Source organism: Platalea leucorodia (genome assembly GCF_965183815.1).
Source record: "Platalea leucorodia genome assembly, chromosome: 7".
Lineage (NCBI taxonomy): Eukaryota > Metazoa > Chordata > Aves > Pelecaniformes > Threskiornithidae > Platalea > Platalea leucorodia.
This window is the reverse complement of record NC_138829.1, coordinates 67,040,277-67,068,186: the sequence shown is the minus strand read 5'-3', so window position 1 is coordinate 67,068,186 and position 27,910 is coordinate 67,040,277. Positions and strand designations below refer to the sequence as shown.

Below are 27,910 nucleotides of genomic sequence, written 5' to 3'. Positions count from 1 at the left end.
AATCTCTTCCCTTTGCCTGAGCAGCTGTTAAGAGCTGGCCTATGTTAGGCTACTCCTGGTGCGCATCACTTAGCTTACTGACAGGAGTGCCCAGGGGTGTAAGGAAAAGGGCAACAAGCGGGGATGATCAGGAGACTTTAAAAGCACGCTCTTGATGTGGACTAAAATGCTAATGTAGGCACGGCCATGTTGAGGAGGCTGTGGTTCTATATCATACAGACTTCTCTATTTTAATGGAAGTATATTAAAAAAAGGCTACAAAAATCCTTGTCGTTCTGTTATGAATAAAGATTAAAGTTGCTTTACAGCAGACAGTATTCAATATGAAGCTACTAGTGTACATACACATACATCTGCACACCTGCACTCTGGGTGAAGCCCTTGTCCCATTCAAGTCAACCTCCCCTGGGTCTGTGGACTTCACCGTGAAGGTTGCATTGATATTGCATCTAGCTTTGTGTTTTACTCAAACTGCTCAGATTTGTGCTGAATATTGGTGCAACACAGAGAAAAAAATTTCATAATAAATTCTTATATGGCAATTTTCATATAAATGTATATCCAGAGGTATATTAAGTATTTAAAAATAGATTTTTGGCATGATAAAGTAATTACAACATGTATTTCCTGAACACAACCTAGCACCTGCCAGCGGTAGGTGTAATGTCTGCAAAACCTCTGCAACTGTCCAGAAAATAATCATTTCAGCTTCTTATGGGTAGATAATACAATCTGCAGAACTATAAATTCAAAGGACATTCTTTTGCATGTCAATAAATTGAACCTTACACCATTTCCCTGCCTTACAGTAGTGGTTAGAAAGTAATTTATGTGGTAACAGTGGCATGACGAGCAAATTATTAATGGTACTTCTTCACTTCTTGTGGTCTGGAGTAACATGTTCATATTTGCCGAGCTTTCATACTTACTATGCTTTTTAAGCCTCATAAAGCAGATTATTTTTACCTTTACATCAGTGATCCAAAAATAGATGGAACAAATATAAAGCAAGATATAGAGAGTTTATCTTCCAGAATTCAGAAAGAAATAATAGCAAATTATGGTCCCACAAATGTATTGGCTTTTTGCTCCTGTGGGTCTTTGCTTTGAAATTCAGATTGCTCTCCAAGGACGTGATACTTCTAAATTTAATGAGCAATGAACATTAAATTTTCAAGCTTAAGTGTATTTTATTTTTTGTACTGAGAAAATAATTTGTAAATTTTCAGTGAATTATAAAGAGGAATATAAATAAGGACCATAAATAACCATTAAAGAAAAGTATGAATTTGAGTGAAATACTGTCATTGTTTATGGAAGCATACTTGTCTGCTTTAATGTTTGAATCACAGGATGCGGTGGATTTTTTTTTTTTTTCCAATTATTTTCTCAGAAATACACTCTAAGTCGAATTTGGCTACAACAGCACTGATTGCCTTCCTGACCACTATATAAAACAGTACAGCAGTTATTAATCAGATCCACTAATAAGCATTAAAAACACCTCAGACTTACCTTTGAGCTCTACAAGATATGCAAGAACCTGTTGAAATACTGCTCTGGCCCAGACTGCAATTAGTCTGGCGGGAAGAGGGGAGCGCAGGTAAAATACATGGGGCAGCGTGACACCGGCCAGGAACGTGCTGTACAGGCGAGGTGAGGTGGGGCAGCCCTTCGCGGGGCGCAGCCGCGCGTCTGGGAACCCGCCGGACCGACTCACTGCTGTCGTGGTCGAGCTCTGTCATTACAGAGTCTGCAGAAATTGCAGTATTTATGGTAAAGTGGGTAGGTAGTGCTTATTGCCTAATCCTTTGGAAGGCTTTGAACCGGTATTTCAGAAGGGCGACTGTTTTCTGTAAACTATAGAAACTATTGTTCCGTGTACTGTGCAACTATTAATTTAACAAAAGATAGCTTTTTATTATCGCGGGGTTTCCTACGGTACACTTTGTGAGATGAAAACTGGAAAAGGCGTGTCTTCTAGGAAATAAAGCAGCAAAATGAGTTAGGAAAAACATGCTGCTAGAAATGGGTCTGATCCTATCTCCAAATATGTTCGCAATTGCAATAATTTAATATAACAATCTAAATCAAAATTTTCGGGATTTATCAGTTGTCACTATTTTTTACTTTGGAATACATAACCAGCTAGGGATCTGAATGTTACAGCTCTTACTCCTCACTTTAGGTTTTATGTAAACAATACTGGCTTAAAGTAAGAATGAGGAAGTCAGGCATATCATAGATAACTTTTAATATGCTGATATAGTCAACCGGTGGTTTGTTTTTTTTTTTTTATTCTTTAATTCTGTATGTATGTTTATTCTAGGCTGGTATGTGGTGAAGAGCGATTCAGAAATGTTTCAGTATTGCGTGATTGTTTGAGTGGAATGCTATGATGATGTTACCTGTTCCCACTTTAAATTTTTATGGAATCAGGTGCAAATATTATTTCATAACTTATCCTCCAGATAAGTGTTGAGGATATGGCATATACAGGAGGTGTTTCTATGGGAGCAATTAGTGGTGTTTTCTTGAAAATACTGCAGTGGACAAGTGGAAGGTTTTCTGTGAAATGGATCAAGTTCTACCCGTTCTAATATCGCTTTTAGGAAAGAAAATTATTTGTGTGGTGTGAGGTGGGGCGTTCTGTGAGAGGAGGGAGGAGAGTCTGATGCTATGGGCTTGGTTTTCTTTGCAATCTAGCATTTGCTGCAGTGTGTATCAACAAGCTTCCAGCTCGTATTTATTGCTGTGTCTGGGTGGACATGCATCTAACAGATCGACCACGAGAGCTGAAAACAAGCACTGCTAATTTGTGTCCAAAGTTGGATCTTATGCAGCATTAACCAAATGATAAGCGATATACTAGGGTCAACAGTATACTTCACACCAGCATGCACACATTATGGTGCTGAGCAGCCTTTCTGATAGTTTTTTTTGATGAAGAAAGGTTATTTGAATAGATACATAATATTTGAAAATAGCAAGACCTTAAATATATAGGCTGCGATTCTGTTAAAGTGTATCTATTACAGTGGTATGAAAGTCATACCACTCTAGTGCTGCCCTCGGCCTCAGCGTGGGGCTTGGGAAGGTGCATGCTCTCTCTCTTTTATTTATTCGGAGTTTCATTCATCTGTTAGGAAAAGTAAAAACTGTTTACCTGAGTGACTTAATGCCTAATGGAAGATGCTCTGTTTGCGGCTCAGTTCTTAGCCAAGTGTCGCGCACCCGCGGCGTGGTGCCAGGATGCTGGCGCTGAGCGCCAGCTCGCTGTTCCTGGGAGGCAAAACCTCCAGCAGTGAGCCCGAGCGTGAACAGATTCGGAGCTGTGGCCACATGGAGGTAAGGTGGTTCAGAGTACTCCAGGAGTGGGAGATGAGACTGAGCTGTCATTCAGGTATACCCTGTATTTATGAAGCAGCAGTTTCAATTCTGAAGTGTGTGTCTCACTAGTAGGTGTGGTGCCAGATCTGTAGGACCGGTTTTATTGCATAGGTGTGCTGTAAAGGAGTCTGACTGAATAAAAGTGAAGAAGTAATTGAGCAGCATATTCAAAAGGAGCCCGGCTGGCCATGACCAAACTCCGCAGAGAGGCAGTGGAGACAGTCCCCTAGCTCCTTACTGAAAATCTACTTTGCAATATTTTTTTAGGGAAATAAACTCACCGTTCATTTTGACACAGTGACTCTTATGAAACATCAGAAGATGTGCTCACGTAATAGTCTTGGGTTCTCTGGGTTCTTGGTTTTGTTCGGGTTTCTTTCTTTCTCTGCTCTCTTCTTTCCTTCCATAGCATTTAACAGCAACCATTCATCATTTCTTCTTCTTGACAATGTCAAACTTTTGTCATACTTAAAATTGTATCAACACACAACTAATCTTTCCTGTCTGTCTTAACCATCAAACATCACCCTACTTGTCTTATGAAAGGTTAAGAACTGTGTGAAGCACATGCCTAGAGATTTTAGTTCTTCATCAGTATGAGTACTGGCAGTGTAAGGGCAGTAAACATAAGGTAACTTAAATAAGAATTGAAAGAAACTTTTGGAGGTGTACAGTGGGCAGAACTGCAGACTGTATGGCAGAGCACTGACTAGCAAACCCCTAAATGAGTGGGTCTGTACCAAAACGCTGGGCAAAAAAAGGAAGTACACCATATATTGTGGGATTTAAAATTCAGAACGGCAATTGGAGCTATAAATTGGGAAGCAACATGCCCTGGAAAAAGCAAGGGAGGCACCAAAGAGTGTTTTCTGTAGGAAGCCAGAGGCTTGTGTGTGACCCTCTAAACTGTACATTATCCAGAACTCTTGAGCAGCAGGATTAGGCAGAAAGAAACTCTGCCAGGTCAAAGCAATGTTAGAACATGAATGTTCTCATCTTGGTGTTCAAACGGTTGGATTAGTCATCTATTGTGTGTCTTGTTTTTCTACACAAGTAATTGATAAAAGTCAAGGCTTAGCATTTTCAGAGCTGGGAGATCAGGCTAAGAGATGAGTCAGTAAGAAGTGCCTAGCAACTGGGACTGGAGGGGCTTGCTTGCACGGAGAGCAATCAAGAGAGGGGTGGTGTTAGCAGCGTGAGAGAGTAAAATAAAGGCAGGCCAGGGAGGATCCAGGCTTTCTGTAGAACTGGACAAATTCTTGAATTTCAAAATTCTGATGTTTTTTCGCTGTCATTTAAACTAGATGTTTACACCACAAGAGAAGTTTTGTGAATTCTTTCTTTCCAATGTGCTTTTTTTTTTTTTTTTTTTTAATATACTTAAAGCTTTTGGCACTATTTTCTCAGTAGCCTGATAGCACAGCAAAATTACCATGAATTCTATTCTACTGTGTGAAAGAGAGTATTGCAGCATTTTTTAAGAGCTCGGGTGAGTCTGGAAAAGGTGCTTTAGTTGGCAGGTATAGTTAGTGATTGGGCCTCACCTGCTTCATCTAGATGGGTAATTTTCTTGATCATTGCATTAGCAAATGCTTCGTGTGCATAAGTAGCATAAAAGACAAATTTATTGTTATTGTTATTATTATAATATTAGAACCTATTATTCATGCTGTACCAGAGCCTGAAAACTCTAACTTGGAGACAGATCTTGATTTAAAGAATAAGCAAGTTATCCCAAGTCTTAGGGGACAGACAGAATGAAATAAATCGCATTGTAAGATTAGTGTATATTCAACTGAGGACACCGTTTGTCCACAGTCTAGCATTACTTCTAGACCACAACTGCCTCATTTTATTTCCAAACCTTCAACGGATATTTACACAAGCTAAAATACTTCCCAGTCTAAAAAAGTTGCATCTACTTCAATAGTCCACCCTTCCTCATTCTTTTCTTCAGTAATGGCACCGGGGGGAAAAAAAGCCACTAATTCAATTGCTTGGTTTCAGTTTCTCTGACTCAGGTATTTTAAGTCAGTGGGATTTAAAATTCATTATTTTATTCCTGATAACTGGGCCACTTCCTTAATTTCTGTTACCTTTGAGTGTAACTAAGTAAATTATTTCGTTTGTGCCATTACAGACGTACCACCTTTGGCACAGGGCTAGTGGATATCTTGGGCGTGCTTCCTAGCACAGCCTGACATGCAGAGGAACACCCAACACCGTGTTTTGCAGAATGTGTTGTATTTCTCCTACCTCTTTGGTCACATAGGAAAAGTATTTTTTGTTTTGTGTATAGGACGGGCTTACGTTGCTCCTGAGTCCTCGCATGTTGGGAAGGGATTTCTTTTGCAAGGTGTAATATTTCTGAGTCTTGCGCTGCACTGGTCGCGATAGCACTTCCAGTGACAGTGAAAAAAGGTTGTTTCACCCTCAGATTGCTCAAGTGCAAACCCCACAGCTGCTTAAATAGGAGAGCTGTGTGCTGTTCTTGTCAGGAGCATCTGAAACTCAAATGAAATCTGTGGTGAAGAAGAGATCCTTGCTTGGAAGTATAAAAGAATGTACTACCCAAAAATAATATTCAAGGACAAGTCCCTTTCATTCAGCCGTCCGTTATTTATGGGTAGTTGTATGGTGAACTTCTGCTAGCTTCTAGTCATTGTGCTTTAATATAATATATGGATAAAACATATATATATATATATATTTTTAAATTGATGATAGCTAGATATAATATATATGTATATATAAACCCAATGAGATGTTAAACATAACACAGAAATATAGAAAAAAGTAGGAATATGAGACCATCCTATTCAGTTTGAGTTGGAAATCCTCCTTCTGAGCAGCTGGCTTGCCAGAAGGAAGCAAATTTTCTCACTATTTGAAATCGCTGTTTTCCAGGGAACAATTGGACAATCCCACATTTTGTCAGGAATCCCACCAAAATGAGGTGTCTTACCCTCAGTGGCAAACTACAGTGTTTGGGAAACTTGGAGTTATTTATTGGTTATAATTATTTTTATAGGACCTACCAAAAACACTAAATACATGGAGAATCTGATTATGATCTCACACATAGATTAGAAATAATAGTTTAAAGAAATATTTTAGTAGTAAAGCTACTCTAGTATAAAGCCGGTATAGCTGGGAAAGAGATGAGGTGTCTTGACTTGAACTGAATAAAATGAGGTCATAATTTAGCTCTTTATCAGTAGATACCATTGTGTATGCATGTCCTTGTTTCTTCAAGGCAAGATTTTAAACCATGTATGTTTTGAATAAAATTAAAAGCAAAATGGTGATCTAAAAGGGATGGCAGTGTCTCATATTGACAGGTACCTATCTCTGTACAGATATAGTAGACAGCAAAAAAAAAATGATTCTGAGATGAACATTGTAAAATAGTGTTCCAATTTTAACAGTGATTGTCCTGAAGTTACAGTTTTCAAATTCTATGGGGAAAACAGCCAGAAAGTGGCTAATGACAGTTATCATGTTATGTATTGCTGATTTTCCTTGAGATCTGCATGGCCTTTTCTCTTTCTTTTCCATAATTAAAATGCAGTTGATGATTTCCACAGCTACAGTCTTCCTAGAGTTTTGGAAAAGACGGAGAGCTGTATTAACCTATGACTGGGACCTCATAGACTGGGAAGATGAAGAGGTAAGACTAAACAGAAGTAAACCTGTAAATCTTGCTGTCAGCATGATTTAAGTGTAAATATCAATATATATTGTATGCCAGTAATTTGGATTTGTCATTCAGATTATATTTGTATTTATAACACTGGTTGCAGAATAAACAAGTATACTTGAGACTATACAAGGATATTTTGCCTTCTGCAACTAGCATTATAATTCCAAATATAATTCTACATTTATTAAAACTATCCTTTGAAAAATTGAGTGGAAATACTGCTCGTGCAGAGGACAGGAGCTACTGCTGATGTCAGCACAGATGCCTTTCAATTCTATGGTTTCTTGTACTGGAAATTCCTAATCCTGCCTAAAAATGGGACCAAGACAAGCAAAGGGACAGAAACTAGATTTTATATCCTTCTGAGAGGCATAACTTATCCTTTAACATTCTGCTATCAGCATCAGCAATAATAAAATGATTTTATTACTTTACTTCATAAATCACTAGTGAACATAGCTGTAATTTAACTATATTGGTGATTTAACTGCAGTCTAAGTCAGTAGAGACTTTACCATTACTTGTTTTATAGCTTTCCATAGATGTGTAGATACAAGCTGATGGCTTTTAATAAATGGTTTCATATCATAAAAAGCGCCATCATAAGTGGCATTAATTTATAATTTTCTTATCAATTTCTGCAGAGGAAACTAGTGTTTAGGTCAGTATTATGACCCACAATCCTTTTAATACCCTCACATAGTGGGGAAGGCTCTTACGGTTTCTGTTCTTTGTTGGTCTCTGGCACTGCTTCCAAGGATTTTCAAAAGAGCAAATTATTTGGATATTTGAGTCAGAGCATTATAAAAAAGAATTTATATCAGTATAAGTTTCCTACTTTATAGCACATATATGTCTGATTTTTGATACTTCAGTGAAATCAGTAGTACAACAAATGGAATCTACCCTGTCATTCTAGGAAGAGCTGCGCCCCCAGTTTGAAGCTAAATATTCCCAAGTGGAAAGAGTAAATCCCATTACAGGAAAACCTGAACCTTTTCAGCCTTTCCCTGATAAGCTCAGTCGACTGATGGTGTCTGTCTCAGGAATATTCTTCATGGTAATGTTTAATAATATTGGAATTATTGTAGCCTTTAATCTTACTCTGATGTAAATAGTAATGCAAGTCATGAGTGCATTCATTAAGATTAGTGGATTTACATAATATAGGCAAAACTGATTGTCTCAGTCTTACTGCTTGTTTATCGATCTTTTAAAAGATGTAATATAGTTATATTGTAAAAGAACGGTAAAGAAATGTTTTAAGTCATCAATCTAGTATTTTTGTTCTCTCAAAATCTGCTCACCAAAACAAATGGCAATCTTTAAAACACTTGTTGATTTATTAATTCAGTGGAAATTATTTCAGATATGGTTTATTTTGTTTTAATATCTCTTCATAAATACTTATCTGTAGATTTCACTGGTCCTGACTGCAGTGTTTGCAGTTGTGGTGTATCGTCTGGTAGCCATGGAACAGTTTGCTTCTTTCAAGTGGTATTTCATCAAGAAGTATTGGCAGTTTGCAACATCTGGCACTGGAGTCTGCATCAATTTTATGATCATCATGTCACTCAATGTTGTAAGTCTTCTGTTCTTTTAAAGGAGGGATTAATTTAAAAGAGTAATTTTTACAAGCTACCTGAGTTTACTGTATATCAGATATATACATGTTCTTGCTTATTCATATAGCAGTGCCTGAAGCTTTCAGGGGTCTTTCCTTTTCTAATACTAGGTTTGTCAATGTTTTTCTCTAATGCCTACTTAATTTGTCACTACACATCTTTGCTTATGTCACCAAGTCACAGTGGTACAGACTACTGCTTTCTACGTTTGCATTTTTGGTTTTTACATTACCTTTTACAATACATCTCTAAATGGAACCAAATTATTTTCTTGGCTGACAATTTTCTTTCTCTTTTTTTAATTGCTAACTTTGAATTCTTCCCTTTCTTATTTAAAATGCAGCTGTGATATCAGTGTTGCACAGTCCTAGAATCACTGTGATACATGATTTCGCTTTAAGCTTTCCCTGGCGTGTAACAGCACAGGTTTAATCATTTGCTGTGGTAGCACAATGTACAGTGATATAAACGCTATTCCTTCAACTGCAATATAATTTATCATTGTGCAGACACAAACAGGTAAAAAGGAATAATAGCACAGCAAACAATGGCTTTTGATTCTACTAAGGAGATTGTGCACTCACTGCAATAAAAAAGCATTCTTCAAAACAGACTGATGTATTTATTTCTGTTATTATATATGATAATTCTAAGTCATAAAAAGTACATTTCAAGTGAACAGGCATACCAAAGCTATTGAAAATAACTTGCTATTACTAGTAGATACTCAAGGAAATATTTTTCAGAGTTGGTAACTACCTTGGGCTAAGCGTTACATAAAATAAAGGCTGGAGGTATAGATATCAGTAGGAGGCTGATATCCTCACCCGTATGCATAGTCATGCAAAGCAGAATTATATTGTGTGAAGGCTTTTGCCTACTTTCAGATCACACAGGTTTGTTCCTGAAGTTAGAGGATAAGCATCTAACTGTTCATTAAGAGAACCGTTGGTGTCTGAACGCTTCTCTTGATCTATTGGCTCTTGATTTATCTTAATTCTTTATTTAATGTATATACTTACATACATGTGTTTACACAGATAAAGAGAACAGGACTAACATAGTTCAATGAAGTCTTTATAGGAAACTATACATCCACATGTAGCTACGACATCGCCCTCCCTTCTCTGTCCAGATACCTTGATGCTGTAGGGCAACAAAACACCTATGCTTTTATACTTATAGCATCTCTTATTTCTGTTTTAGGTATATGAAAAGGTTGCCTATCTCCTGACAGACTTAGGTATGTAGGTCTTTACTAGTGATATGGTTCTTGCTAGCTGTGGCATATACCTGTGTATTTCCATAAAATAAGGTTTTGAAAACTTCATCTATGCATAGTACAATTCTGGCGTTTCCCCAAGCCAGTGAGAAATATCAGAGAAAGAAATTATATGATTATTTCACTGAGGAAATAATAGACAAGAAAGGAATTTATTCTTATACTTCTACTTTTTTATGTTTTATAGTATAAATTTGAAAAACTGTCATCTTAAAACAGAACAAAAGTCAAAACACATTCTTTCTTAGAATGCTAAAACAGATTTTTTTCCATTTTTCCCAAATGCTTGGTTATTTTTTGTTACATTTTTTTTAATTTGAACTTTTGTATGGAAAAAATGGGTTAAGATAAAATTACATTGTCCAAGATAAAAATGTTAAGTCATAAATTTTAAAGTAGCTCTAATTCTGTCATATTAAAAATTTATACTGAAGCCTCTAGTTGTGATTCAGTCATAGAGGTAAAGGTTTCTAGCTTATAGGAAACAAGAAAGCAAAGACAGCATTTAAGATCTCCTGCTATGTGAATGTTACCTTTTAGTGTTTGTTCTTACATGCTCTCTTTTAGCCCGTGTCGAAATATGCAGTTGATCTTGTCATAGTTTAAAAGCAAGCTCGCTGCTTAAATTTAACATCTCCCTCTTCTGGTTAAAATATTGAAGAGCAAGCATTAAACAAGATGCTCAAAACTTCATAGTGTTTCAGATAACAGGCAGTTGAACAGGTTAGAAAGATTCAGAATGTATAGTCAACTTATTCAAATTATTAAAATATTTTAAAATATTTTTTCAGATCACACGAACTTGTATTCCTACTTAACTTTTTAAATATATTATATTGTGTACAGACTAGGGAACGGGAAAGAAAATAATGATTTCATTGAAGTATACAGCTGATTTTTCCCAAAATATATGAAAGAATTTAAAAAAAAAAAAAGATAAAACAAGGCTTCTTGAATTAAGCATGATAGAGCATCAGGTGTTTGAGCTAGATAGTTCACTTCACTTCCTAAGGTGTTTTACGTCAAAGAAAAGGAGGACATCTTAACTTCTGGGAACAAGTGTCCATATGTAAAGTTAGTATCCTGTACATTTGTATCCTAATTTAGTCATCGTTGGACCGAAGTAATTAAGTAGTACAAATTTTAACTGAAAAATCCAGGCAGTTTAGACTTCCAGCTCATGTGTGTGCGTTAAAACTTTTATCAAAATACTATATTCCAAGTTTTGATACATCCATCAAAGAAATGGGAAAATTTTACCCAAAAAAATTTAATTTTAATTATGATCACCAAGTTCTAATTCAGACATAAATAATGTTCTACAAACCACAAGGAAGAACATCCAAGGCAGCGCAGACCCACACAGAATACTTGTAGCCTTACTACACATTTCTACATTTCCTTCAAAAAAAGGAAAACAAAGAAGGACCTCCATCCTTTCCTCATTGAATTATAAACTGTTTAGCACTTCACAAGCATTATGAGAGGGAAGTCTTGAGGATGAAGCAGTGGTCTTACCGAAGTATTTAGAAGGCGAGATGCTTGGGTGAGAAACCAACTGGCTCTTGGTTGTCTCTTTCCCCTCTGCTTTCCTTGGCAGCCCCTGTCTAGTGCTCCGCTGATGCCGAGTGCTTTTGCTTTTGGTTTGGCCTTTTTTTGTTGTTGTTGTGTTTGTTTTTTTAATCAAGATACCTGTAGTCTTAAAGATTCACACTGAATTCAGAACTTTTTCATGGAAATGGAACAGGTATCTTCCCATAGAGTTGTGACCTATTCTGTACTGAGGGGCTTGTATCTCCTGTTTCCGCATAGAACCAGCATAGTCTGAGCTGGGGCAATGGTTTTATGACCTGCAGACTGAACACTCTGAGAAGAAAAAAATTGATTGCAACCTGATGGGGCGCCATGACTTGAAATCATGACTTGTTTTGTTAGCATTGATTGATCTGTAAGCACAGTTAGGCATAACTCGATTTTATTTCTGTTTATATAATTATAAATGTGTATAAATATATAATGTGTCTTTCTGCAGAGCACCCTAGAACAGAATCTGAATGGGAAAACAGCTTTGCCTTGAAAATGTTCCTCTTCCAGTTTGTCAACTTGAACAGCTCCATCTTTTACATTGCTTTTTTTCTTGGCAGGTAAGTTATCTTTGCTGACTGCTCTTAAAGGAAAACTTGCACAGAAGTCATAATCCTTGGTCATTTTATAGCTTTGAAGAAAAAACGCTGATAGTTCGAACTGTAAGATTTAGATGTGAGTCAGTGTCTAAGGATAATTAATAACGCTAAATTAATGTTTTTAACTGTATGTGAAGATTGGACCCTTGAAATGTTTACTCATGAAGCTAGACAGGTTTTACTAGCGAGTAAAATCTTTACTCACTTACTAGACAGTAAGTGGATCTACGTACGTGACTTTCCTACTAAATGAGAATTCAGAACCTTTGAAAATACAGCCACTTCCTAAATGTGGGTCTGTGTTTAGTTCTGCGCTAATAGGCTTTATTCATTTTTTCTCTTGTTTATTCCCTTTTGGTTACATTTCCCAGGATCCATTTCTATAAATAGTAAATATTGTCTGGCAGGTCTTATACAAGAGTAGGAGGCAGAAATTCTGGCTCCAATTTTTGTGTGTATCTTTAGTTCAGAGCATGAGATACTTGTCGGGTCTAACCGTGCTTCATCTTCACTTCCATTTTGTTATGATCAGACTTATCATTCTTGCAGAACCTACAGAGTATTTCAGAGTACCTTCTATAAAGTTTTATAATATAATTTCAGTTCAAGATTGTTTGGAAAAAAAAAAACCAAAACCAAAGCCAAAAACAAAACCTCTGTTGGTAATATCAAAGACTGTTGGCAATATCTGCTTGTTACGTGCAGTGGTGCATTTCCCATACAGTTTCTAAACTACTTTGTATCTTGCTATCTCCTGTGTCTAGTAGGACCAGGCATGGTTTTTTTTCTCTCTCATTTATGACTTTCACTGACGTCATTAAGAATTTTGATTCAATTCGTTATACAAGAATCTGTTAGATCTGTAAAAAGCATTTAGTTATGATGGGTTTGGAAGTGATTTTATGCTTGTATGTCTGAGAGTGCAATCCAGTGCACACTTCACGTGGGCAAACAGATCCCTGCGCTGCAGTAAATTCCTATGTATTGCAATGACTTATCTTCTGAGAAGTAGATTAGAGAGTCTGACTATTGAACATCTAAAACATCTGAAGCTACGATTTTTGTTCTGGACATAGTAAAAGCTTAGGATCGCTTGCAGAAACAAGGTCCTTATTTGTGTTCTGAAACTTCCATATCCTACAGATACCAGATTTAAGCCTGTGTGATTTAATCTGTTTATATTTCATGAGTTTGCTCAGTGGATGTTGTGAAATAACTACTGATACAGGGTGTTCTTGGAATGTCCACTGAGAAACAGAAATCTTATTTTTCAGATTCGCAGGCCGCCCAGGAAAGTACAACAAGCTTTTTAACAGATGGAGACTGGAAGAGGTAAGCAATCCTATTTTGTGTTCCTGTGAAATTTCCATGAGTAAAAAGGAAATAGCTGAAGGACATGAAATATGTCCAGTTTGAAAGATTTATTATTCCATGTAAGTGCAGTGAAGAGTAAACTCTTATTTATAGCAAAGGATAGGAAACAGGAGATGTGTTTTTCTTTCTGCGTTCTCCACTGTGCTGAGTGACTCTGCCCAAGACACGTAGTTCTTTCTGTCTGTGTCTTAGGGACTATCACTGTGTGGTTTTCCCATACCTCACAGGCACTACTAAGTCCTATACGATTGGAATCTCCTGGGTATGTGGAATTTTTCGATGGAGGACATAAATATAACGCCATCAGCTTTTTTATCAGCTTAAGTTTCTGCCGACACAGGAAAGACATGGACCCGTCGCAGCAGGTCCAGAGGAGGGCCACAAAAATGATCAGAGGGCTGGAACACCTCTCCTATGAGGACTGGCTGAAAGAGCTGGGGTTGTTCAGCCTGGAGAAGAGAAGGCTCCAGGGGAGACCTTATTGTGGCCTTTCAATACTTAAAGGGGGCTTATAAGAAAGATGGGGGCAAACTGTTTAGCAGGGCCTGTTGCAATAGGACAAGGGCTGATGGTTTTAAACTAAAAGAGGGTAGATTTAGACTAGATGTAAGGAAGAAATTTTGTACGATGAGGGTGGTGAAACACTGGAACAGGTTGCCCAGAGAGGTGGTAGATGGCCCATCCCTGGAAACATTCGAGGTCAGGTTGGACGGGGCTCTGAGCAACCTGGTCTAGTTAAAGATGTCCCTGCTTATTGCAGAGGGGTTGGACTAGATGATCTTTGGAGGTCCCTTCCAACCCAAACCATTCTATGATTCTGTGATTTAAAAGAAGAAAAATAGTATTTTCAAATTTTAGCTTGAAAATGTGTTAGAATTGCACCTCCCTGGATATCACTAGCATGCTGAAGTTATCTCCTCTCTCTGAAAAACAGGATTCTTATATTGAACCTTGGTAGCCACAGAGTAAAATACCATAACTTTGTAGTCCGTGGTTTAAAAAAAGTTTCTGTAATTACTAAACATTTTAATATGGCAATTTATATAGTTAAGATACTGATACCAGAGATTCAGCTTCTAAGTCTCTGTTTGGACTTAGGATATCACAAAAGAAACATTGCTCTATTCTTTTGAAATGAATACGTATGTATTGGTCTAAAAGAAATGGACTATATCATTTATCATATATCTAGCATGCATACTCATAGCTTAGGTAATACGATCTAGTTCTCCAAGAAATAATATATCTAAAGGTTATTCAACTAAAGTCTGTCTTAATATTTCTGTTATTAATATTTCTTTTAATATTTCTGTTGCTGGAGGTTAATGTTTTTCACCAAACAGAATATTTTTCATTCACCCTCTGTACAAATAAAATGAAAAGAATTCTCTGATTTTAGCTATTGATCTTTTTCCATTTCATTTCAGTGTCATCCGAGTGGCTGCTTGATAGATCTGTGTTTGCAAATGGGAGTTATTATGGTTTTAAAACAAATGTGGAACAACTTCATGGAACTAGGCTATCCGTAAGTTCAGATGTTAAAATTTGTTTTACAAATAGTGATTACACATTAGTGTGATTCAGTGATGGGGAAAAATATTTTTATGTTCGGAGAATATTTTCGCTTTTTGCATCTCACATACTGTAACTTTACTTCCAAGGAAAGCATTAACTGCTGCTCTAAGATAAAGCTTCTGGGAATATGTTAACTATCTAAATTGTTTATTGTGATTTCATTTTCCATAATACAAACAGCTGTTCAGCTACTGAAGAGAGTAATGGGCTAAGAGTCTTACAGTTCTCCTGAAACTGGAAGAATATGTTTTCAGTAAAAGGTTGCTCATCAAATATCACTTTAACCAAAGTCTCAACCTTGAAAATACATCAGAAAGGGTTATGCTCACAATGTGCAATCATTCTGCAAATGAGGGGCCGTGTACTGTATTGTTATGTGATGTGGATTTCTGAAAAGAAGAAACCTACTTGAAGTGTCAGGCTTCCTGTCTTCTCAGCCCAGCAGCATCTTAACTGTCTAGAATTTATTTTAGAACATGCTTATATTCCTTTATGGAAAGCAGTGTTTTGTTTTGACAAAACCATTGTTTGTAACTGAGGCAACAGTTGCTTTTTCAGTAACAAGAGATCAAGAGCTAAGCACTGAATTAGATTGAGAAAAAATAGCAGCCTCTTAATAAAAATACTTATAAGAAAATTATTTCCCATCTTCAGTCTCTTTTCAGTAATATCTAGAAACAAACATTTAACTGCCACGTGTCAGTACTGGATGATATATTTCATTTTTATAACACTTTAATTTGTGAGACTATTACCTACTTAATAACTACTTTGTGAAAAGACCTCTGCGCAGCTTTATAACCCTTTAGAACAGCAACACTTTTTTAAACACTTTCTCCTGCTTCAAGAAAAAAATATTCTTTAGAACATCTAGATCTTTACGTTTGTTCAAAAATAGTTAGATATATTTTACTATTCAATATATTCTAGTATCACGGAGTTCTTACTGAGGTCCACTTATTTGGTTTGTCTTTCACAGGATTAAAAATAAAGCATTGTTTACTTTTTTAATGCTCTCACTATGCATTTTTTTTCCTGTTCTTTTTTTAGTTAGGCATGCAGGTAAATCCTACCAAAAAAGTCTATGCAAGTAAATTTCATATTCTGAAAAGCTTATTTGTACAATGCCTAACGTGCTACATTAAAGACATAATTAAAATTTTAATGCAGAATTTTGAAAACTTTTGGAAGTTCTTTGAATTGTATCTTATATGATATTGTAAATACTTCCAGAAAATACTTAAGTAGACATTCAGGTGCTATTTGAAATAGGCCCACTTACTTCAAAACAATACCAGCAAGTATTGTAAATTATTGAGCAAGTACAGTCAGTAATGCTGTGTTTATGTGATAAAGTTTATTACAGAATTGGTGGTCACGGCGCAAAATGAAGAGAGGAGGACAATTAATGGAGCATAAAATTTCTCTACCTCAGTGGGAAAAAGATTGGAATCTGCAGCCTATGAATCTCCATGGTTTAATGGACGAATATTTAGAGATGGGTGAGCAAATTTAGGGAGGCGTCAGTTTTCTTAGGAAACTGGAACTATGTTGCACGGTAAAAGGTCTTTTGCATTTCTAACTTCTAACCATAGAAATGCCTGTCTAGTTTTACAGTTTGGCTTTACCACCATCTTCGTTGCTGCCTTCCCACTGGCACCTCTCCTGGCATTGCTTAACAATATCATAGAAATAAGGTTAGATGCGTACAAGTTTGTCACTCAGTGGCGAAGACCTATGCCTGCAAGAGCAACAGATATAGGTGAGAACCTAATGACGGTCACTGTCAGGTACCATCTCTTTGTGTTTTCTTCTTTAATGCAGCTTAACCCTTGAAATATTTCGTGTATCAAGAGTGAAATTGATAATGTAACCTACAGATCTCAGTGACAACTCTCCTGTTAAGCAAGAAAGGGATACTCAGCTGATTAGCTAAGAGGTCTCCTCAAATTTATTTTCCATTTCCAATAAGGTATCATAATAGTTGGAATTTTGAAAACAGGCTAAATAGTATTTTAGCCTTCTGATTTGTGGAACTCTAGGTCTAAAATGCTATCCAAAATTAATTATTTAAAAATTAAATATAAGAACTAAATTCACTTTTGGTTTAAAACTGAATTAAATAAAAATAAGAAAAGTCTTTCAAAAATCTTCTATTTGGCCTTTATAACCAAAGATTATGGTTATACCTTTGTTGCTTAGCTATTTCTACTCAGCAGGGTGTGCCCTACTGTAAGACTTCATTCAGGTAGAGCCAGTGGTGGCAGGAATGTGGGGACATGGTTTAATCTTAACGAGCGAATAATTCTTTCTCAATAAGAAAGGAAAACTGTATGACTAATAATGACTTCAATATCACTAGTATGACTTTATATGACTTAATATGACTATAAAAAACTAATGACTTCATTGTCATTTCGCTTGTTTCTAGGTATCTGGTATGGGATTCTGGAAGGAATTGGAGTTCTGGCTGTCATCACCAATGCCTTTGTTATTGCCATTACTTCCGATTACATTCCACGTTTTGTCTATGCATACAAATATGGTCCCTGTACAGATCAAGGGTACAGACAAGAAAAGTAATTAAGATATTCTTTATATATACATGTATATTTCAGTGGAAGCACACTTTTGCTGCTGTCTTTCTGTGTTAACATACTTAACATATATCAGTAACATTTTACCTTTTACATCTGTGCAAACTTTCACAGATGTTAAGTGCAAGTAACTCAGCCATTCCAGAGAGTTTGCAAGCTAACTCCACAGTTATATAAGTGGAAAATCATGCCTTCCCTTCTGAATGCAAACAACAGAGTTCAGTATACATCGTAGCAGTTTTCAGGCTTTCTCTAGATAAGCTTTTCTTCTTTTCTGCAATAGTTCTGGACAGTCTTCTCCCACTACACTCCCACACACACATATATATGTTCCTAAACCCTCTTTTATCCTAAACTTCGTTCACCCTCAAACTTCCCTGCCTGTTTCACTTCAGAAATGCTTGCAGCCAAGCTCCAGCAAGATTGGCCTTGGCACTATTTAGCCTAACTCCATATATAGTGTATCTTAGGTTCAAGCAAGGTATCTTGCCTATCTTTGCACCACCAGGCCGGTTTCTTGCACTTCTCTCCAGACACTTACCAATGTCTCTGAACTGTGGGCCCACCATGCTCTCTCTGCATTTCCCACTGTCTATCATGACCTTTTAGATGATCTAAACAGATCACAGTAGTCAAGCGCATCCTCTCTTTTGTTTGGAGAGCAGTGCCTTACAGGTGTTTTTGGGGGTTGGTTTTGGAGGGATTTTTTGGTTTTTCTTTTTAATACGGGAATCAGGGTTACCTCAAGAAAAGGAAGCATCACTTTGCTAATACTATAGCACATCTCACAGGCACAACTTATCTTCTTTATTGCATAGGAGGAAGGATAAGAGTCAAAGCATCAAGGCTTGTCCAGCAAGCCAGTACCGCTGCATTCACAGACTGTGCCTCAGCTCAAATCGCAGGGGTCTGTCCTTCCTTCCCTTGTTGCTCCATCTCTAGTGATTCAAAATAGAGATTTACTCTTACCGTGCTGTCACAGGAAGAGAGAATTTAAGGACAAAAAGAATGAGGCAGGATAGGATGACAAGAGACAATAGCTGAAAAGCGTTAGTGCTTAATGTGCACTCCCCATTTAATGGAGAAATATGTAATTCTATTTCTTCTTTTGCCAGTAATGATTTGAGGTGTCACAGCAAACCTGAAGGTTCAGGAGGTATAATAGGATCCCTGATGCGTCTCTGTTTAAATGTTCGTTGCTTTTCAGAAGGCCCTTTGTTAAATTACAGGACAGATTTGCAAGAAGATGGGATGTCTTACGTGTCTGTGGTTTTTCAGGAACAGAGAAAAATTTCACTCCTAGAGTCATAATTCAGTGTATTTATGTGATTTCTGTCATTAATACTAATAAATTGTTGCCTGTAATATGGCTGTTTGATATATATGCACTGTTCATTTTACTGCTGGTGAAAATTCTTCTTTGATTCAACTCATAAAACCTGTCATTTTTTGGCATATGCTGCATGATTAGTGGCAGATTCTGCAAGGATGTTAAATTATTCTCCTCTCTGCCTCTCTACCCATCCTTCTAAGTTCAGTAATTTTAGGAGACAGTGAAGAACACTGTAGCAACAATTTTTGGTTTATACCTGCTGGTAGATAAGAAGCAAAACCATTAAAAGTGCTGAAAATAGATTTTTAAACAGTCTTATCCCTGAAACAGATGTTATTTGTTTCTTTCCAGTAAAACTTTGCTTCTCTGCTTAAAATTTTAGAATTGCTTTTGTCCTGATAAGCAAATAAAATAGTATGCTCACAAGATGTGATAGCAGAATATGTTTACATAGAGGATCTATGCTATATAACCACCTTATGAAGAAAGTCCTGACCCTATGTCTTTTCCTTTCAGATGCTTAAAAGGATATGTCAACAGCAGTTTATCAGTATTTGATTTGAGTGAACTTGGGATGGGATACTCAGGATACTGCCGGTATGTTTCGATGTTCTCCCTTCTTGTAATACAGGCCTAGATGTTAATATAGACATTAAATTGAAAGTCAGTGCTTAAATTACTGGCAGAATAGTTTCTTTTTTGCTTGTAAAAGCATTGGAGTTCAAGTTTGTTCAACATGGAAGCCTCAGGTGCAAACACTGTGTGGTAGGATGCAATACTGACACCCTGGAAACCTGTGTTCTGAGTTTTTCTAGGGCTCTTGCAAGCCGTGTCTTTCATGCCTCTATGAATTTATTTCATTTTGAAGTTTCCCCAGCTGCCAAGAAGGGTAAAAATTCTCATTTCAGTTTTGTTAAGCATTCTGAGGTCTATTCATTAAAACATACAATTCAAATTTTTGTTGTGGCTCTAACCCAGGTCGAGATTCCAGTTATGCAAGATAAATACAAGAAATTCAGTATAAAAATTAAATATGACATTGCATGAGAGCAGTCATTCTGGTTTTAGATTTAGTTTTACAGTGACAGTTAGCTTTAATTGACTAAGAAGTTACAGAATCGTGTTACATTTATGCAGACTTTGTCTGGAGAATCTCAAAAGCTCATAAGCAAAGACAAGAACCAATTTAGAGTCAACACGCTTGAACTTAACACTCCAAGGTGTCAGCTTTGTAACAACAAAAGGAATTGTTTGCCCTGGATTTTTGGAAGCAAAAGATGCCATCTTATAAGCCACCTTATTTAATTGCCTGCATTGTGGACTACTCTCCTTTTCTGTTTCATTTCTCTTAAAGTATGCTTTCACTTCAGTTTCTCTCCATTTAGCCAGGTCTGGGATAAACTAGAAAGCTCTTCACCATGTTCAGGATTTTGAGCACAGGCTAACTTACTGGGTTTTTCTTTGCTTTACAGGTATAGAGATTACAGAGCCCCACCATGGAGTTCAACTCCATATGAATTCACTTTGCAGTTCTGGCATGTCCTGGCAGCGCGGCTGGCCTTCATCATAGTATTTGAGGTTAGTCATGGAAAAGAACAATTCCTTTCTACTTCTTTAAAGTCTGAGTTGATTTTTTACTGTAGTCCCATAAATAAATTGTCAGTATCATCAACTGCTTGTTCATACAGTCAAGAGAGAGAAAAAAAAATAATTGCCTTCCCCAAACTGTTGTCAATCAGCCGCTTCAAGCTGAATTGACAGAGCATGCACAGATTTGAGAGTCCCTCCAAAATCGTATTTTCTTAACAAGTCATCATATACATCATGTTGGTTCCCAACCAAATCTTTCATGTTTTATTGAAAAAAAAAGAAATGCAACTTATGTGTACATTAAGCACAGTTATTACAAGTTAAAATCTGTGTCAGGAAAATGATACATGATCGTAGCCTAATATAAAAGTAGAAATGTGTGTACTAACTTTGAAGAACGTATTATATATTGCCCAGAAACCTGGTTACTTACTTTGGTTGCAAGCTCTTAACAAAGCCTGCTTGTAGGTAGTTTGCTGTTGTTATTCAAACTAGCGTATCCTGCAGTCACATCTTCATTTAGGTCACTAGCTATACCCTTAGTTTTACTTTTCAGAAGACTTCAGCATTTTCACATTTCTGATAGACCGCTCATTTCCTCCCATATATGTGTGTGTATATATTAAAAAAACAAAGGAGTTGCTTCTCAGTCATGAACTGAATCTCAGTTCCAGTTTTGCAACAGACTTTTAGGCCCTAAAATGTCATCCTAGAAATGAATATTTATGCATCTTTGAATCAATTAATTTTGTTCTTCTTTTCAGCACCTTGTTTTTGGAATAAAGTCTTTCATTGCGTACCTGATTCCAGACATGCCCAAAGACTTGTGTGACAGAATGAGGAGAGAGAAATACTTAGTCCAGGAAATGATGTATGAGGCTGAACTGGAGCATTTGCAGAGAGAAAGGAAAAAGAATGGGAAACAGTATCACCATGAATGGCCTTAGTCACTACCATGCTGCAACAAAAACACTGTTTGGAAATTGAAGAGTGCAGTTACAAAGTGAAGTCAGAGTCTGGCATCAGTGCGTGAGATCCGTGGTGTATATATATTCTTGCTGGGCAGTACAGTTGCAGGCTTTGGTGGGAACTGGGAAATAGATGCTTCCAATGAAGAAAATGAAAAGCCTTACCTGTCACTGGTCTGTGGTGAGCACCAAGGAGAATTGGCACTCAGGAATGTGCAGACAGATCAAAAATTTGGACACAGTTTTAAAAAAGGCAATGAATTTTCCTGCTGTTCATGAAGATACTAACAGCGTAATGAAAACAAAAAATTACCTGTGAACTTATACAGTAAGGGCATGACTAAAACCAACTTACATGATATCCACTACTTCTACAGCTTCTGATTGCTCAGCTCCATCTGTAATGCCTCTGAAGAAAAGAGCAATTGTTGCCTTTGTGGCCATAACTTGATATAAATGATCTTTCAGGCTTACTGTTTTGTCAGGTTTGTCCTAGTCTCTTGTTGAGATTGTGGATGTGGTCCTACCCTAAAAAAGGGGTCTATGGCTGCTTAATATATACTATGCAGTTTAAGATTTGCACATCAGTGTCATTAAATTATCCTTCTAGTTGAAAACCAAAAATTCTAAATTCAAAGAGAAAACAGCAGCACTATGAGAACACATCTCATTGCCCACATTGCAGCTATATTTGAAAAAGACATGGCTGTTGAGTTGTCTTTCCACTTCCGCGTGCGGAAAGGCCGCCTCCACACACTTCCAGGATGAAAGAACTGTCATTTTCATGCTCTGATGTAGCATGCAGATGTCTAACTGTGTTACTGTTCCCTTTGACCTGTCTGGGCGATGATTCCATGACTTCACAGAATGCTAACTTGAAATATTCTCATACAGTGACTTCATCCTGAATATACAAGTAACTCTTTATAGTATGCAAGCTTATGCAGATATATATCAGACATACAATATAACATCGTGACTTGCTTGTTCAGGGAAGGAGAAGCAGAGCACTTTATAACAATGCTCTTCTTATTGTAATAGTAAATGTTCCAGTAATGTGCACTTCTTTTATTGGCCTAAATAAGTCAAAGCATGGGATTTAGATACAGGCAGATATGTATACAGATTGTATATAAATGCACACACACACAGTGGTTACTTTTAGATTTTTTTATTATTATTTGTATGCCTTCGTACAGTTTTGGGGGGCTTTTTGGATAAAATCACTATAAAAGGTAGATGTTCATGTAAAGAATCAAATTTCAGGTTTTATGTGCATACAGCAGTGTTACTTATGGTTATAGTCACATTTTGGTGATGAAATTTGTCTATTACTAACATTTCATAATGTGGGAAAAGATAAGCGCTTAATTTAAACAAGTGTGCAGGGTTCACTTGCAGAGAAGGGAGTGGAGAAAGAGTTACAATCATTCTGTTTCTCTTGTACAATTTTAAATAACGCTTCTCTATATTGGATGAGAAAAATTTAAAAAACAAAGAGTCAACAAAGCACAGTAACTATAAAGGCTGCAAATTTTAGCATTATTTTTAGGGATAAAGCTGCAGTGAAATCACTGCTGACAGGTATGAAAAGACCTGCATTTTTACTACTTACAATACCCTATTGAACTAAAAAGTGTGATTCCAGTATTGACTTGCAGGTATTAGCATAATTGTTTTATTTTATTATGCCATATAAAATTAATTTTAAGAGTCAAGAGCCCATCAAAGTGGATGAATATGATCTATTGTATCCGGGGGGCCTAGCATCAGACTGTAAGTTCTTTAGTTGTTTCACCATATTCATGAGATTTCTTGGTTAATTCCAGCTCTCTGTGACCAGACAAGGCAACTATAGGAGTATCTACAGTATTGCACAAAGGAGGAAGGAAATTGGAAGGTATGGTCTAATCAGAGATATTACCCACTAGTTCTGTCATAAAGGGCTGGTGGAACTCAGCTTCCCGTATTTCGGAAAGGCTGTTTTGTTCCTTCATATCCTAGGTTGTGCGTTAAGTTCCTCAAGGAGTCCTTATCAGAAATAATTAAAGCACTCTCCTCAGTGCTTATAAAATCACACCGTTTGATTTAATTTATTGTCTCTCTATTTTATTCTGTGGAATATCAAGCACCATTTGACAGCATTAACCGTGTGTCACAGCTTCTGTAGTAGTGATAGTACTCCTGTCACGTAGTGATAGTACTTCAGTTCTTCAGAAGGTCACAGATGAGCTCTCTTTTTAATGTTTTCTCTAAAAACAAAATGCCTTGGCTGGCCCAAGGTATAAAGATACAGGATAAAATTAGGCAAAAATCAGAAATATTGATTGATTGTTTTATACTTTCCTGTTTCTGCTGTGGATATTAGCACATGTCAATACATACTTAGGCAAATTCCAATTGGACTTAAAAAACACATAGAAAACCTTTTTGTATTTGAGATTTAGATATATATATTATTAATGATTTTCAGCACTGGTGTATAGGAGTATATCAAAGGCAAGTATGTAGATCTGACGTGGTGCATTTTATGCACTGGAAAAGCACAAGAAGTTTTGGAAAAACACTGTGTGTGTTCCTTTGTTTTTGGAGGACATCAACAATGTCTAAAGGTTTTGCCACTATCTAGCCATTTGCTTAAGCTGAGAAAACTTTTTGCTAGACTTCGTTTAGTGTGCTGTTTGCATTGACTGCACGTTATTTTACTAAAGTATAAGGCACACACTGTCCTCAGGAATAATGTATTTTATGAATGGTGAATGATCTTTTCATATTCTAAATATTGTCTTTCCAAACAAATGACCAGTATGAATAGACTGTGCATGCAAGCTGCGTTTGTGAAATCTGACAAAGCTTTAGAACTTCAATTTGTGCAAAAATGCTTTAGATCATTGCAGATCTAATCTATGACAACTTTGCTCTATGCATGCGCCCTTAGAGAGACTGCATGAGCAACTAGGTATTTTTAAATACAAAGGATTAGTCCAAAATGTCTTAATTATTCCTAGCCAAATTCCGTGTCTTGATTCAGACAAAAGAAATTTCCATTTCAGAAATAGCAGAAACTCCACGTGCATTATACACATTTCTAATGACTTATCATTCTAAATTTGTGCCTAATGTGTGAGATCTGAATTCTGGTGACTAAAAGAGGAAAAAGGAGTTCTGCTTCATTAACCATCCTAATGAGAGGTTCCTCCTTAGAGCTCAAAGTCTGCCTCCATGTAGAGGGGTGTATTAAGAGCTCAGTATTCACAGCTGAGCACTTAGAGTTCACGGAATCATAGAATGCTTTGGGATGGAAGGGACCTTTAAAGGTCATTTAGTCCATCCCCCCAAATCCCTGAAGATTGAGCACAGGCTCTCTGTTATGCTGTAATTCAGTTTCCTTACCAGACAGACAACATAGTGAGCGGGCATTTGGAAACCAGGCAAACCACACGATGACTATTTTTTTCATACTTTTTTTTTTTTTGTTAAAGGATTTATAGGGAAAATTGAGATGAACATCGAAGTTAATATTGATGATGACAAGGCTAAAATTTCCATAGTGACGATGGACAATAAGTGGTTTTTGTTAGATGCTTCTTTAGAAGTACATATCTTCATTACTACAAAACACATTTTTACAAAACACAGTTGCTATGCCCTTTTCCAACAGTAACTTGTCTTAAATTGTGTTCTGAGGATCAGTTAGGCTCAATTGTGTCCTGTTGAAAGCCCAAAAGAAAAATGTCTGGAGGGCCTAGTGAAAATAGGTTAATAGGTACATACCTTAATGCATAAATCCATAAATCTCCTGAGGTTTCCTTCATGAAAAGTTCTGCAGAAGGAAAAATATCTTGGGAAACACAGCTTTAGGGTGAGTGTTAATATGGGGAAAGGCAAGAACTTCGGTGATATTTTATTCTTAATGTGCCATTAAGATGATCAGTTTAACATAAGTAATGCACATCTGCAGTTTCCTTGCTGTGGCTTTTTCCACTGCAGACTCCAAATGGGAGTGCTGCCAGTTCTGGAGCCGTGGGATCCAATGGCATTACCTGCAAAGGCCCATGTGGCATCATGGGATTTTTTAATCTTTTGCATTATGTCACAGTTCGTTCGGGGACAAATTAGTACAGACATATTTAGAAGCATCATATCATTTTGATTAACTGAAAATTATCCTTGTCCATAAAACAAAAAGGAACAGCTCTTACATAGTTAACTTAAAAGTGTCACAAATCTTCATTAAAACTCTTATAAACTAGACTTTTTTATGTACACTGGGCAATGGCCATATCAATAAAACTCATTTTTATACAAACAGCTAAATTTGAAGGCAATAAAATTAATGGGAAATCAAGCAATCACATTTTCTATTAGGTGTTACATAGGAGAAAAGGGACAGAGATAAAAATAGTGCTATCAACAATCACTTACAGTGCAGTAGTACTTCCAGAAGCATTTTATTTTTTTCAGTCCTCATAAACTACTAATGTTGCTTATTTGGGGGTAAAGGTTGAAACAAATATACAGCCAGCCTTTCGTAATAATGTTTATTTGGTGTTAAGGCTGACACTGGAATTGAAACAGAATTCCACATTTAGACAGACTTGTTATTTTGTGAGTTCCAATGCATACTTTGTTTGACTAAAATGCATGCAGTGACACTTTTTGAAAGCGTTTAAGTGACTTGCAAATATAAATTCCTGTGGTGGAAAATTTAGCAGCTTTAAAAGATCCCTAAGTCTTTTTGTACTCAACGTCATGCTTGCAAAGCCCATGTTTTACTGGGGTAAAATGCAGCAAGCTGGCATGTTGAGGCTGGGGAAGAGCAGAGGAAGCAAAGGGCTCCTCTTCAGTTCAGCAAGTTTTTCTCCAGAACCCTGAAAGGTTCTGCAAATCAAGGGATTGAAGCTGGAGCATGGTGACAGCCCTCCTGATCCTTTTCCTTTTCTCCTCTGGCTCATTCTTTACTTATCCTCAGTGTTTTATTAAATGATGCCTTCTTGCCGATAGTCCAATTTCGAGGGCAATTCTGTAACTGCAGGAATTTTTGCAGGCTCTTTTTGCATGTCTGTAACTGAGAAGCCAAAGCAGAAGGTGCACAAATACTAGTTTGTCTGGTGCTTTTTACAAGTTGGTATGCATTGGACGGAGCGGTGCGAGGAAGCACGGGGTGCATCTGCGTGTGCCATTAGGCCATCCCTTTCTGGATCTCTCCCTTCAGCTACTTTCCCGAGCACTACATTTCGCACTCCTTTATGTCCCTCCCTACATGCACACAGGTGTCCTAAATACCCTACGCAATCCTAGCATTTTTAAATTCATATAATAGACTCATATTGACAATTTTTGTCTAATACTGACATTGCAACCACATTTACCAGAAATTTGTATTGGCATGATTTTGGCATAGTCATGATAGCACAATGTTACCACAACAGCACAAAGTTCTAACGGCACAACAAGGAACTGTCGAGAAATCACTTTGCTATTCCATGTTATACAGGAACCTTTTTAATCCAGGACTGGGATTTAGTCTTGAAATGTTAATGGTATATTCCCTCCTTACTGCACTGGAAATTACCTTGTGTTAGTACTGTTGCCTCGTTCTAATTTTTTGCCATAACCTCGATGATGTTATATGTTCTCTGTAGTTTGCATTCTTATTGCCGTGAGCTAGTTGTTAGGATGCTACTGGGTGAGAAATTAGGATTAAACTCAATGCAGCCTAAAGCTAATGAGATTCTAAACACTGAGAACACGACGGTTTTTCTGTTCATAGTGAAAAAAAAATTCAGATCACCTTTTTATTTTGTGTTCTATTTAGATGACTCGGAGTTTTGTATTGAAAAATCTTCCAAACTGTTGGCTCTACTTTTTACCTAGAGTAGTATCACTGAAATTTCAGTTCTTTGAAATAATCTCGTGTAAAATCTAACTGAATAACATAGTTCAGTCATTTTTTACTCTGATAGTCCTGGCTAACTTGCAATATCATGATCGTAAGAGATTTCTTAAAATGTGTATATATTTGAAATTTATGTAATATTTAAATACAACTTGGTTTCTAAGTAAGGAATGAGAATAAAATTTCAACTATTTTTTCTATTCATAAATCCACACTTTGTAAGTAATATTTAAAATATAGATTACAGTACCACAGAGCGTTTCAGAGAAATTGACTTTATGCACTACAAGCTAGAAGTTCCTCTGGCCTGTCAGCTTTAGGTTTCTTTTGTGTTTTAAGATTACTTTTACAAGCCGATATGTACCCCAGAACTAAAAAAATTCACTGAGGA

General features: G+C 36.7%; 1 protein-coding gene across 2 annotated transcripts in view; it reads left to right on the top strand.

The window, feature by feature from the left end:
• ANO3 (anoctamin 3) overlaps positions 1-27,474 on the top strand; it is a gene marked incomplete at both ends in the record, with an annotated part of 222,175 nt that extends 194,701 nt beyond the window's left edge. For both annotated transcript variants that reach the window (XM_082316697.1, XM_082316696.1), the window contains 13 exons: positions 6,978-7,060; positions 8,013-8,153; positions 8,511-8,675; positions 9,925-9,961; positions 12,033-12,144; positions 13,458-13,515; positions 14,985-15,082; positions 16,489-16,634; positions 16,742-16,894; positions 17,564-17,711; positions 19,579-19,659; positions 20,535-20,640; positions 21,417-27,474. In XM_082316697.1, coding sequence (XP_082172823.1) covers positions 6,978-7,060; positions 8,013-8,153; positions 8,511-8,675; positions 9,925-9,961; positions 12,033-12,144; positions 13,458-13,515; positions 14,985-15,082; positions 16,489-16,634; positions 16,742-16,894; positions 17,564-17,711; positions 19,579-19,659; positions 20,535-20,640; positions 21,417-21,599 — 1,511 coding nt within the window. The remainder of the gene's footprint in view (positions 1-6,977; positions 7,061-8,012; positions 8,154-8,510; positions 8,676-9,924; positions 9,962-12,032; positions 12,145-13,457; positions 13,516-14,984; positions 15,083-16,488; positions 16,635-16,741; positions 16,895-17,563; positions 17,712-19,578; positions 19,660-20,534; positions 20,641-21,416) is intronic.
• Positions 27,475-27,910: the final 436 nt, after the last annotated feature.